Source organism: Oncorhynchus clarkii, chromosome 12 (genome assembly GCF_045791955.1).
Source record: "Oncorhynchus clarkii lewisi isolate Uvic-CL-2024 chromosome 12, UVic_Ocla_1.0, whole genome shotgun sequence".
NCBI lineage: Eukaryota > Metazoa > Chordata > Actinopteri > Salmoniformes > Salmonidae > Oncorhynchus > Oncorhynchus clarkii.
The window spans coordinates 67,719,573-67,733,891 of record NC_092158.1 but is presented as its reverse complement, the minus strand read 5'-3'; the positions used below and the strand labels follow the sequence as shown (position 1 = coordinate 67,733,891).

General features: G+C 43.5%; 1 protein-coding gene across 1 annotated transcript; it reads left to right on the top strand.

Moving 5' to 3' along the window:
- Positions 1 to 4,434: 4,434 nt before the first annotated feature.
- LOC139422177 (proline-rich protein 15-like protein A) lies at positions 4,435 to 10,948 on the top strand. The gene is made up of 2 exons (XM_071173334.1): positions 4,435 to 4,676; positions 10,125 to 10,948. The coding sequence occupies exon 2, from the start codon at positions 10,174 to 10,176 to the stop codon at positions 10,495 to 10,497; it is 324 nt and encodes a 107-aa protein (XP_071029435.1). The 5' UTR covers positions 4,435 to 4,676; positions 10,125 to 10,173; the 3' UTR covers positions 10,498 to 10,948.
- Positions 10,949 to 14,319: the final 3,371 nt, after the last annotated feature.

Below are 14,319 nucleotides of genomic sequence, written 5' to 3'. Positions count from 1 at the left end.
TGTGTGTATGAGTGTGTGTGTAGGACAGAGGGTGGTGGTGGGGTTCTAATGGATGGCTCCCATCATTCACTGTGCCTCCTCCGCCGCCCTCGGTAACGAGCGACTGGAGTGATGGGGTGGGCATGAAGAGAGGGAAGGAGGGATGGAGGGAAGCAGGAGGATGTAACAGTGCTTTGAGTGTCCTGCTTGACAGAGAGAGAGAGAGAGAGAGAGAAAGATGGGGGGGGGGGGGGGTGGCACTGGGGTACCCACTGCCATGAATTAAGCCCTCTCTGCTGTGAAATTAAAATGGAGTCGCACGCGAGAGGAGAGAGGGGAAGGAAAGCGAGAGAGGAGAGAGGGGAAGGAGAGCGAGAGAGGAGAGTGAAGGGGGCTACCTTGTGCTTAAGGGGACAGCCCTCCTTCAGAATCACATTTACAGAGCACCTCTCTCTCTCACTCTCACTCGCTCAATACAAAGGGATTTACTGGAATGGGAAACGTATGTTGACATTGCCAAAGCAAGTGAAATAGATTATTAACAAAACTGAAATAAATAATAAAAATGAACAGTAAACATTACACTCACAAAAGTTCAAAAGGAATAGAGGCATTTCAAATGTCCTATTGTGACTATATACAGTGCTGTAACTATGGGCAAATAATTACAGTACAAAAGGGAAAATAAATAAACATCACTCTCCCCTCTTCCCTCCACTCTCCCTCTTCATTATTCTACCAATGATCCACCCAATGTTCTTCACTGCTGTTTCCTCTGATTGAGTTGAATACTGTATTTCTAAAACTGTGTGTCTGAATCCTAAAACATACAGAACATTCTCAACTGTTATTATGAAATCACGAGGTTTTGAGTGTAAATATTCTCAACTGCCACCTGGTGTCCTATCACCATACTACCGCAAACAAAGACAGTACAAAAACCTTTCAAACCATTGTCCCCATCTGATCAGCTTCCCTGCAACGATAGGGTAAGACCACGGGGTGGCAGTGTTACTTTAAGACTCCCTTTACAACTTCAACCATCTCGTTTGCGCAGACAACAGCCACTGGTACGAGAGACAAAAAAAAACACCTAACATACTCAACCTGGTTCTTCTCCTGACATCAGTCATTTTGGTGGCATCGTGGTACAACAAGCCCCACTAGCAACCAGTGGACTGTAGTCTGTAAGTCTGTAAGACGCTCCCCAGGACTTGGAGAAAGACCCAGAGTTCCTAGCTGTGCTAGACTGACCCGGTGGACCCACAGCCAATGTGCCACATGGGAGAGCAGCACGGAGGTGCCATGGAGGTTTCCTAGCGCCAGAGAGCAGCACGGCCTAATCGCTTTAGAGGTCTGCCACCAGCAGGACAGCACGAGTGAAGTTACTGCCATGGCAGAGTGCCAGCCCTGTGTGTGATGGCAGAGAGCCCAGCAGTGCCCAGTGATGTCATGTACAATGCTGGTTGGATGCTCTCTGCTGGGTAATGTGAGTACTACATCCGGTGACATGCTATTTGATAGTCTCTATTGCTAGTGGGGCTTGTTGTACTAAGGAAATATTTGACCCAAATGCCTAGTCTGGCACCTGTGGTAGATTACAAAGAGAGACTATTACAGTTTATTTTAGAGAGGCCACATTGCCTTTTTTTTGGGGAGGTGGGGGGCAATGTGATAGAATCCTTGCAATGTCTCTTCTGCCATTGTGTGTATGTGCAGTTCTAATCTCTGTCCACAAGGAGGTACTGTTGCAAAAACCACTTCAACTCAATAAACTATTTATACCCACTGGTTGACTTTTGGCAGACAACGCCCAACAACACATGCCTAACCAACAACATATCGAAATCAAAACACTACAGACACTCACACAGGCAAAATGACAAGAATAACATACATCTAGTGTAAAACGCAGTGCATATTGTATTGACATGCCTTTACAGTGCGATGTGATAGTGCCAGCTTCTCTAGTAGATTGACAGGTAGATTATACTGCACGTAGAATCAGTTTGACAGGAAAGAATCTTCTGTTTGGCTCGTTGGCACGGCTTTCCTTTATCTGCGAGACAGTTGTGATTGATGCCGGGATGTATATTTGCTTATCTACGTCGCTACAGTTCTGTCCTGCTTTGAATGAACATTTCATTGCGTGGGCACTTGACTATATTTTCACGTAGAGTTGATAATCCAGTCTCAGCAAACAGTCACGTCAAATTGGCATCAGCGAACGGTAACGTTACTGTTGATATTCAATCAGATCTTCTCTCACAAGTGAATGACATGGTCTCTGCGGTTTATTTTCTCCCCCAGCTCTCTTGTTATCCACCAAGTAAACCAAACCAGTATCATCAACTAGGACCCAGTCGTAGAGGTAAAGTTCACTCTCATTTTCCCCACCCAGGTACAGACCAGAGCAGAATTGTTCTGTGCTTTCTGTGATCAACAAGGCTCCGTTTGTAGGGCAACATGCTGCTGTCTGTCCAAGGCCCCTGTCACCTTGAAATTCAAATCAAATCAAATTGTATTTGTCACATGCGCCGAATACAACAGGTAGACCTTACCGTGAAATACCCTTAACCAACAATGCAGTTCAAGAAAGAGATTTCAGAAAATATTTACTAAATAAACTATAAAAAATAAAATAAAAAGTAACTATATACAGGGGGTGCTGGTACTGAGTCAACGTGTGGGGGTACAGGTTAGTTGAGGTAATTTGTACATGTAGGTAGGGGTAAAGTGACTATGCATAGATAATCATTCTCCTCCTCTCTGCCCCTCTCTGTCACATACTAACACACACGTGACCCCTTTGGCCCTTTCTCCTTCTCCAAACATCTATTGGTTTGAAGAACTGAAACACTAATTTGGGGTCAGAGGTCAGAAGGAACAGTATGTATAGAGCCACGTGAACCCTTGTGCAGTGCTGGTAAAAGACAGCGCTGTTGGGTGTTGGATGGTGTGTCCCTATCAATTGTGTTTGTTTTCCAGGCATCTGCCAATAAAACACTGCCGAGGCACACGCCCAGCCTGTCCTAGAAAGGGGGAGAGAGAGGGAGAGAGAGACAGAGAGATGAGATCAAAGAGAGGGAGGGAGGGAGCATGACCACTTCTGCCCAGAACATGCAAACTGATATGAAGCTGAGATATGCTTGAGATCTAAGGATGGCATTTTTGGGAGTTTTACATGATGTGCCCCGTGGCAGAGATTGATAGGACAGGGGCGCTGCTCAGGCCTATTTCCTCCCTCTTCAATCTGATCTTTCAATAATGCTCATAGCGCTGTGTCAAATAAATGCATTATTGTAGAGTTCAGATAGTCAAAACAGGATATTATGATATAGGATAATGGGTTCACATCTGTGTTGGTTCAAGTTGTAGCCTACACGATGTAGATAGTCAGAGAAACTGCCCACTGTCACCCTTATGCTTCAGGGAAAGTCACTGGCGAAACATGTATGTGAAACAACAAACACGTTCACCCAAAAGACACGGCTCGATTGTGTTGTTTGTCCACATCGCCCTTCTAGAGACACGTAATCACACGATCACAGGTTTATGGGCCTCAGCAAACAGATGGTTGACTACTTGGAGCTGGACACAAGGAGCCATGCTCTCTAGGGTATGGGGGGAGAGACGAGCTGGCTTATATAGGCCTCTTTGGTTTTAATGGCAGCCATTTTGGGTCATAAGGATGCTTTCAACTGACATGTGATCTGCCAGTTTCAAGCCTTCTCACAAGCTGTCTTGGAGATGGTTTTATTGTGTAGCCGACGTTTGTGTTTGCGTAGGTTTCACTTTTTGGGGATATTGGAGAGGGTTGTACGAGACTTCTGCTGTCTTACCCTTCGGATAAAAATGCGAAGTATATCTTTTTTTGCCCCGTCGTTGTATGTGTCTGAACTTGTGTGTTGTATATTCAGGTGAACGATATTGATACACGTGTGGTTTATGTATCCAAGAGCTTCTGAACAACACGTTGACATCCAACAATGGTGCCAATACAAATTGAAGCCATGAAGATGCACTTCCGTAAAGCATCCGAGGGCTAAGCCTTTTGGTTACATATGAACGGATGTCCTACTTCTGAGGGAGTATTGAAAACTATAACGCCAGGCATGATGAAAATCGACATGGACACAACATGATATCTAATGGTGTGCAGATCTCCGGTATAACCATAAAAAAATGGTTGTCCTCTCTCACCTCTCAAGGCTTTGCATAGTTGGTATTACCAAGCCTTCTGTCTGACTGGACCAGCAGACACGGTGAACGGGTTGGCAGAGTGATTTGGCAGAACATGTAATGGGTCGAGCGGATCTACTGAGCATCTATCTACGCTCTTCTCGTCTCACTGTCACCCTGGTTGTGTTTGCCCAAGTCCCAGTGGGTGGAGTCTACAGTGTTCAACTCAGCTGAGTGTGTGTTTGTGTGACAGGAGGAGGGACAAAGGTTGTACCTGTAGCTCTACACCTGACTATCAGAGAGAGAGAGAGAATAGACTGAACAGGGGAGGACGAAGAAGACGAAGGGAAGGACAGCAGTAAAAGGATAAGAGTGGAAGAGGATTCTGGAGTGGATATTGGAGTGGGAATGATCTGATATTTGAATCAATGAATTTGGCTTTGCCAGCAGGGTTTCTCCCATAAACTATTAAGCTTTGGGAGGAAGGTCGCCTCCAGATCTCTACATACACACAGGTGAGGTTATTGCACACACACACACACACACACACACACACACACACACACACACACACACACACACACACACACACACACACACACACACACACACACACACACACACACACACACACACACACACAATTGTACAATCACCTTGTGGGGACACACAATTCAGTCCCATTCAAAATCTTATTTTCCCTAGCCCCTAACCCTAAACCTAACGCTAACCTTAACCTGAAAACCTAACCTTAACCCTAAACCTAGCCCTAGCTCCTAACCCTAAAACTAACCCAGGCTCCTAACCCTAACCCTAAAACTAACCCAGGCTCCTAACCCTAACCCTAAAACTAACCCAGGCTCCTAACCCTAACCCTAAAACTAACCCAGGCTCCTAACCCTAACCCTAAAACTAACCCAGGCTCCTAACCCTAACCGTAACCATAACCCTAACACTAATTCTAACTTTAACCCTAAACCCCCAACCAATAGCATTTAAGTTTGTGGGGACCAACAACATCTTTTGTTTGTTTACTATGCTTGTGACACACACACACACACACACACACACACACCCTAAGCTGTACCTTGACAGTACACAATTAACACAATTTTGCCAGATGTACAGCAAGATTGCAATAACAAAATATGGATGATCAAATTTGAAGAGGTTGTTGTATCTTTCTCCACAACGTCAAATGTTGTTCTTGCTGCACCCTTCACGCAACATACCTAATTCAGACGGACACCTCTTAAACTGACTGAAAGTGGACTTCAGACACGATAGGCTTCCTTGGGCCCCTCCAGTTAGCAATAATGACCTTTGAACGCTGAGCCTGTTGACCGTACACACACTGAGTAAACACTGAGCTGTTAGCACACACTGCACCTAACTGATTGCACTGTGCCTTGGTGACCGTATGCCGATGTGTCGACATCTGTAGGGATTCAATACAACGCTCCCGCAAACTACGTCAGCTGTAAAATACCAACATGACACCGTCATTTGCGTAACTCGCCTTGACATCTTACTCTTCGCTAATAAGTAATAAGTATAATCTTAGTCACGGCATCAATTTTAACACATACCAAAACACGTATAGTATATCCTTAGAGGGCTTGACCACTGCCCTAATGGCCAGCATATTGGCCACTGTTGTGTCAAAGCCTGCTTAATGCAATAGTTGACAGATGCACGAGAAGTGAGGTTGTAATTTTTTAGGGACTTTCCCCTCATGCTTGACCATGCTCCACATTTCGTAAATATTTGAATTCCCAGATAAGAGTCTAACGTTTGCATGGGAATGGAGCTATAGGCTTTATTGCAGACAGAGTTATCACCAAAGGTGACTTTCCTATCAGTGGCGTTAACCCCAGTCTGCACACACAGGTGGATGTTTACCATAGCGTAGACTTTCCACATGACTGGAAGGATTGCTACAGAGTGTACGGTGATACGGTCTCACTAGAAATCTGGGCTCTAAGTGCAGGTTTACTACCTGTAATGGAGTGAAATTGTGATTCTGATTGTTTGATCGATTTTCTGGATAAGGAATATGGGCATGATCATTGTTACCTTGAAGGGATTGCCTCTGGCCTAGCCTTTGGCCATTCCAAATAGTCACGCCACACAGCCACAGCCATAAAATGAATGAATCTCTGTGACGCACTTAGGCGTAGTGGGTGCGGAGTCAGGCGCAGGAGGCAGAAGGTACAGAACAATGCTTTAATTTCTGGCACAGAGAAAATAGCACACGGCCAATACAGGGCGCACATAAATGACTGGCCCAAAACCAGCACCTAACCAGTCCGGAGAAAAACCAAAACTGAAACGCACTACCACACACAAACAAACAAGCCTTACCGGCTTAAATAGCCCAACTAAAAACCTAAACAAGAAACAGGTGTAACCAATAAGACAAAACCAATAGAAAAGGGAAAAGGGATCGGTGGCGGCTAGTAGACCGGTGACGACGAGCGCCGAGCGCCACCCAAACAGGAAGAGGAGCCACCGTCGGTGGGAGTCGTGACATTCTCTAAAATGGAGATTTAATGTTTCCTTATGGAAGTCCTCATGACATCATTTAATCCAACTCAGTACTTGGAGCTTTACTGGAAGGAACCTTGTCTGCTGAGCTGGACTGGCTGTACCAACGACTAGTCCAGGACATGGTCCCGCTACTTGACGGAGGTTCTGCTCTGGGGGTGGGGGGGGGGGGGGGGGTGATGTGGGAAATCTAGGTTACTGATGGCTAAAGGACAAGAGGTGGATGGAATTACGGAAAGACAGACAGGGTGGATGACCTGAGAATGAGCTATGTTGAATGTCGCTGACTGACTGGCATTCCAATGGGCAATATAATGGGCAATATAATGGGCAATAGAACTAATAAGGAAAACCGCTTGAGAAGGGTCATAAAATGGGTTGCACTTTGACTGTAAGATAACCACCCACACATAGGGCAGTACTACAAAGTCCGGTGACTGACATATGTGTTAGTAAACCCAGATAAGCAATTTATCCTTACAAATATGTCTGCTTGAATAACAATTGACCAGTAAAACTATCAACTGTAAACAAGAAATGATCTCACCTAAAGCCAGATATTTAAGACTAGACATATCTTAGACGGACTATTATGCTGAGGCAGATAAAAAGACTTTGTAGCCCAGACTAGCTTTGCCTCTGAACGTTTCACCCTGGCAGGAAACCAGTCAAAGGAACTCAAACATGAACATGTTGGCCAAGTGTATCTGCAGTTTTGTCATGAGAGAAGAAACTCTGTCTTGGCTTCCGCTTGTTCATCTACACACGCAAACCCAACCCTCAGCTATCAAGCCAAAAGTCACTAGATTCAGTGGTGTAAAGTGCTTAAGTATATATATATATATCTTAGGGGGGTATCTGTACTTTTCTTTACTATTTATATTTTTTGACAACTTTTACTTTTACTCCACTACATTCCTAAAGAAAATAATGTACTTTTTACTCCATACATTTTCCATGACACTCAAAAGTACTCATTACATTTTGAATGCTTAGCCGGACAGGAAAATGGTCAAATTCATGCACTTATCAAGAGAACATCCCTGGTCATCCCTACTGCCTCGGATCTGGCGGACTCACTAAACACAAATGCTTTGTTTGTAAATTATGTCTGAGTGTTGGAGTGTGACCCTGGTTATCCGTAAATTTAAAAAACAAGAAAACCGTGTCGTCTGGTTTGCTTAATATAAGACAATTTAAATGATTTATACTTTTACTTTTAATACTGAAGTACATTTAATACCAAATACTTTTAGACTTTTACTCAAGTAGTATTTTACTGGGTGACTTTCACTTTTTCTTTAGTAATTTTTTTAAAAAGGAATCTTTACGTTTACTCAAGTATGAAAATTGGGTACTTTTTCCACCACTGATCAGCCCCCAAACAGATCACCAAAATTACATTAGCATATTCTATGGAAATTTCCACGCCGTTGCTAGGCGACCGGCGGGTAACAGCCTACACCCTTCTTCTGGGCGGGAGAGTGGCACCAAGCAGAGGCTTTATCTGTGTGCAGCGAGGGCAGAGCAGTATGTGTTTGTGTATGTTTGTGTTAGCGTGTGTGTGTGTGTGTGTGTGTGCGCGCGCACGTGTCTATCTTTACGTTCACTACATGTTTGCTATATGTGTGTCCCTCCATTTGCATGTGTGTGTTCGGCCTTCGCCTTTGTCTGCGCTTCACATAGTTAGTCTGGTCTTCATCTTCTAGATGTCCATTTGTGTTGATACAGCATGTGTGTTGGTAAATCAGTACATGTTTGCTAAAGTGGGAAGGTGTACTTGTGTAAAAACCCACAGGACAGACAATACAACCTGCTCTGCCTGTATCACACAATGAGCCGCCAAACTCTCCCACGACTTCTACAGTCCGAGCAAGAGCACTTAACCTGCACTGACACACTACAGAACACGTGATTTCTGGGAGTCCCTTTGGTGTTTGTTTGCAGAACGGTTTACCTGGAGCTTAAAAAGCTCTTCACTCTCTGACACCACAGTGCTTTTCTGTCTAGTCCTAACAGGGACACGTCCATTGAGATGAAACACTAAACTGAAACTTCCTGTTGAAAGAATTATTCTAATGACTGGTTGGATTTGAACCAAGGCCAGGGGAATTTCAGTTGGAAACAGAAGTATATAAATGATCAGAAATGACTGCATCAGAATGGAACTAACCCCAATCTCAGGTTTGCATTAGCAGTAGTCGATGTAGTAGCAGTAGTAGTCATATCTATTGTGATAGTGGTGGCAACAATGGTAGAGGGATTGATAATGGCAGTAGTAGTGGCAGAAGTAGTGACAATGGTAGAGGGATTGATAATGGCAGAAGTAGTGACAATGGTAGAGGGATTGATAATGGCAGTAGTAGTGGCAGAAGTAGTGACAATGGTAGAGGGACTGATAATGGCAGTAGTAGTGGCAGAAGTAGTGACAATGGTAGAGTGACTGATAATGGCAGTAGTAGTGGCAGAAGTAGTGACAATGGTAGAGTGACTGATAATGGCAGTAGTAGTGGCAGAAGTAGTGACAATGGTAGAGGGACTGATAATGGCAGTAGTAGTGGCAGAAGTAGTGACAATGGTAGAGGGGTTGATAATGGCAGTAGTAGTGGCAGATGTAGTGACAATGGTAGAGGGGTTGATAATGGCAGTAGTAGTGGCAGAAGTAGTGACAATGGTAGAGTGACTGATAATGGCAGTAGTAGTGGCAGAAGTAGTGACAATGGTAGAGGGACTGATAATGGCAGTAGTAAATCAAATCAAATCAAATGTTATTTGTCACATACACATGGTTAGCAGATGTTAATGCGAGTGTAGCGAAATGCTTGTAATCAGAATAGTAGTGGCAGAAGTAGTGACAATGTTAGAGGGACTGATAATGGCAGAAGTAGTGACAATGTTAGCACGGCGCTTGCTATTCAAAGAGCAGCACCTCAGTACCAGAGATTGGGCAACCCGTGAGTGTTACCCCATCGTAGAAAGGGTTTAGCTGAAATATGAGGCGCTGTATTAGCAGCCAGCACGTTTAGCTTGGCCAACACACAATAGGAGTAACCCAATCACCAGCGGTGCCCTGTCATCCCTCCACCATATGGTGCCTATTGAGTTCCCCTGAAATATTCAGGAGAGCTTAGTCTGTTCCACAGATCTATCTGACACAGATCGATCTGAGCTGGGCAGTGTTGGGAGTCAGGTTACTGTGGTTAGGGCTTATGGTAAGAGGTGTGGCAGGAGTTTGAATGGGGAATGGGAAGGGAGTAGTGAAGGGATTTACGTAACTCTCCCTCCCTCCCTCATTCTTCTCTCTGAGAGGTCATGACTCATGTCTGATCCATCTTCATTGTAAACGTTGGAGCTATAAAGCTACAGTTAACTAACTTATTACTAAACTTCTCTCGCTCTTTCTCTCCCTACCCAAGGCCCCTCCATTCTTACATCCCACTCTCCCTCCTCTCTCTGTGTGTGGTCATGGCTGACCCATCGCCTGGCTGGTGGAAGCTCACCTTCCTACGTAAGAAGAAGTCGGAGCCCAAGGTACTGTACGAGATCCCAGCGGAGTACGGCAGCAATACCACATCCCACGGCGGAGCCCCCGGGCCAGTAGAGGGCGCCACAGAGGACAGCCAGTTGAACGCCCGTCTGGAGAGGATAGTGGATAAGACCACCACCAAGGGACGCCATGTCAAAGTGTCCCACTCAGGACGTTTTAAAGAGAAGAAGAAGGTCAGGGCCACGTTAGCAGAAACCCCTGATCTGTTCCCTGGTCACGAGCCTAGCAACGAGAACCTCTGAGCTGGGAAACAAAGTTCACACACACACATGCATACACACCAAAAATTCATGGCTTTCTCTATTAAACTAATTCATGCACACTCAAACACAGAAGACGTTCTCTGCCTCTCCCTCATTGGTCACACCATTTCATACGGTGCCCTCTATCACACTCAGTAACACTCATAGAGATGGAGGGCAGTGCATCCCATTGGGACATGTCGTCTGTGTCAATCCAGCCAGAGATCTTTGTTCTTTATTCCCTATAAATGTGGGACTGACTGGGAGTCTTTGTATGCATCTTGGTATCACACTCTGTCTCTTCCATCTATAATCAGTGGAAGAATGGCGACACCTGATTCTCCCCTGTCTGTCTGCTTCATACCTAGGCCATGTTTACATGAACAGACAACCTTTAATGAGGTGCTATTAGTCATCTTCGGTTTTAAATGTTCAACAGATCACAGGAACAGAGAGGCATGCATATTACATTGTACAGTCATTGTACGGTACAGAATGTGTACTTTACTGGTGTTGCTAAGTTTGTCATCTGTACAAAGCAAATAGGTAACGTATGAAACAGATGTTTGCATAACAGCTTTATGACCTAGAGGACATGGTTACCGACTGTTGGAGGTTGACTGGTTTCCATAACGGCAGACTGTGTCACGTGTCATTCACAAACATGTCACCTCAAAAATCAATTGTTCTAAAATCAATTGTTCTAAAACTAACCTGAGTTTTAAAACCTGAGTGTATATATATATATATATATACACTTGACATCTCTATATCCCTTTAAAATGTAATCTCAAACTAGACAAACATTTCAGTTTTTCTTTGAATTGCACTTTCTAATGTAAAAGTCAAGGACTGCTTCATAGATAGACTGCAAGGTTTCAACACAAGTTCTATGCATTTCTCCAGTGTTGCTTTAGTATTTGCAAGATATTGGCAGACACTGAAGCCAACACAAAACCAGAAATGGAAGAGGAAGCGAGACACCCCAATTGCTGTTTTTTTCTTGTTCAATGAAAGTCAATGAAGTACTGTAAGTAGACCAGACCTAGCTGCTATTGCATTGGTGGCTATGGGAGACACACCCAGTTAAGTAGACCGGAACTGACTATTTATTTTCGGTGGTAGAAGGCCTGAGTGAACTCTCTTCATTTATCCACCATCTTTGCTATAACTACACATGAGATCCCTCCTCTACAAAGACTGAAAAAGTATCTTTCATTTCATTTTCACCTTCTACACTTAATGACAAAAATCCCTTTCATTGAAAGGGTGCTGTACATTTTGAATAATTTTGTAAAATAAATGCAGACTTGTTTTATAAATAAAATATACATATGATTTTATTGAAACGCTTAAGGATCTCTCTTGTGTTACTGTGAACTCATTCCATTACCTCTTATAGGATGATAATGATAATGCAAAACAGTGCGACAAAAACAACAACACAGAGTTACACATAAACAAATGTACAGTCAGTAACACAAAAGAAAAGAAAAATCTAGAGGTAGGGAGGTAGGCAATAAATAGGCAATAGAGGCAAACATAATTACAGTTTAGCATTAATATTGGAGTGATAGATGTGTAGATGATGATGTGCAAGTAGAGATACTGGGGTGCAAAAGAGCAAGAGTGTAAGTAATAATATGGGGATGAGGTAGTCCGGTGTGCTATTTACAGATTGGCTGTGTACAGGTACAGTGATCGGTAAGCTGCTCAGACAGCTGAAGCTTAAAGTTAGAGAGACTCCAGCTTCAGAGATTTCTGCCATTTGTTCCAGTCATTAGCAGCAGAGAACTGGAAGGAAAGGCAGCCAAAGTAAGTGTTGGCTTTGGGGATAACCAGTGCAATGTACCTGCTGGACTGTGTGCTATGGGTGAGTGTTGCTATGGTGACCAGTGAGCTGAGATACGGCTGGGCTTTACCTAGCAAAGACTTACAGATGACCTGGAGCCAATGGGTTTGGCGACGGATATGTAGTGAGGTCCAGCCAACGAGAGCATACAGGTCGCAGTGATGGGTAGTATATGGGGCTTTGGTGATAAAACAGTTAATGATGCCCTCTAGTGGGAACAAGCCCAATGTTTATCTCAAAGTTGGTACATTCGATCTAGACAGAAGGGTTGGGGTCAATTCCATTTTAATCCCAGTCAATTCAGAAAGTAAACCAAAATCCAATTCCAATTCGACATTTCCCTTATTGAAAAGCATTGAAGAGACTTAGAATTGGAATTTCAGTGTACTTGCTGAATTGACTGGAATTGAAATGGAATTGACCCCAACCCTGCTAGGCAGGGTCTATTATGGCAGTGGATCCCAAACTGTTAATTCACATGAACCCTTCAGGAACATGAAACAATACACAATTAACAACTTATACTACGTATCAGTTATAAAATATTAATACATGTCATTTTGATGCTAATACTGTCCTTTGGACCTGCATATCCAGGCTCATCGGTGTGTAGGTAGTCCTACTATGATCAAAATTGTATTTGTAAATTATATTAGGGATTATAAAGGATGGAATATCCTGTACATTAAAATATAATATCATACATTTAATACACTTGTACAATAAAATATCCTAAGGCTATGATCCAACATTTTACAAGTCTGCTATGGCAATCAACTACCACCAGAGGGCAGTGATAAGGCAGGGAAATCAGAGCCATGCGCAAAACTCCTTTGACAGAGAAAGATAGAGAGAAATAAAGAGAGAAAGAGAGAAAGAAAGAAAGAAAAATAGAAACAGGCAGAGATAAGGGGAGAAGTTAATTAGAGGAGCAACAAGGGATGATAAAATAGAATGAATGACATTGAAGAGGCACATTGACAAAAAGGAAAATGAATGTGTGCCTGTGTGAAAGAAGCTAGGATAGAGTAGCATAGGTAAATAAGGTCTGATGACATGGAGTCTGAACTTGCTAAACATATCAAGAATCTCGTGGACCAGTTTCATGGGCTTTAGTAGCCTCAAATGCAGAGAACTTGCTTACGAATTGGCACATCGAAACAACAGTCAAGAAATAGAAGGGTAAGTTATATTGAACAGAGTACAGTATACTGAACAAAAATATAAACGCAATATGCAACAATTTCAAAGATTTAAACTGAGTTACAGTTCATATAAGGAAATCAGTCATTTGAAATAAATACATTAGGCCCTAATCTATGGATTTCACATGACTGGGAACACAGATATGTATATGTTGGACACAAATACCTTAAAAACAAAAGTAGGGGCCTGGATCAGAAAACAAGTCAGTATCTGATATGACCATTTGCCTCATGCAGTGTGACACATCTCCTTCGAATAGAGTTGACCAGGCTGTTGATTGTGGCCTGTGGAATGCTGTCCCACTCCTCTTTCATGGCTGTGTGAAGTAGATGGATATTGGCGGGAACTGGAACACGCTGTCGTACACCTTGATCTAGAGCATCCCAAACCTGCTCAATGGGTGACAAGTCTGGTGAGTATGCAGGTCATGGAAAAACTGGGACATTTTCAGGTTCCAGGAATGGTGTACATATCCTTGTAACATGGGACCGTGCATTATAATGCTGAAACATGAGGTGATGGCGGCGGATGAATGGCACGATAATGGGCCTCAGGATTTCGTCAAGGTATCTCTGTGCATACAAATTTCCATAGAGAAAAATGCAATTGAGTTCATTGTTCATAGCTTATGCCTGCCCATACCATAACCCCAGTGCCACCATGGGGAAAACTGTTCACAACGTTGACAGCAAACCGCTCGCCCACACAACGCCATACACGTGTTCTGCGGTTGTGAGGTCGGTTGGACGTTCTGCCAAAATCTT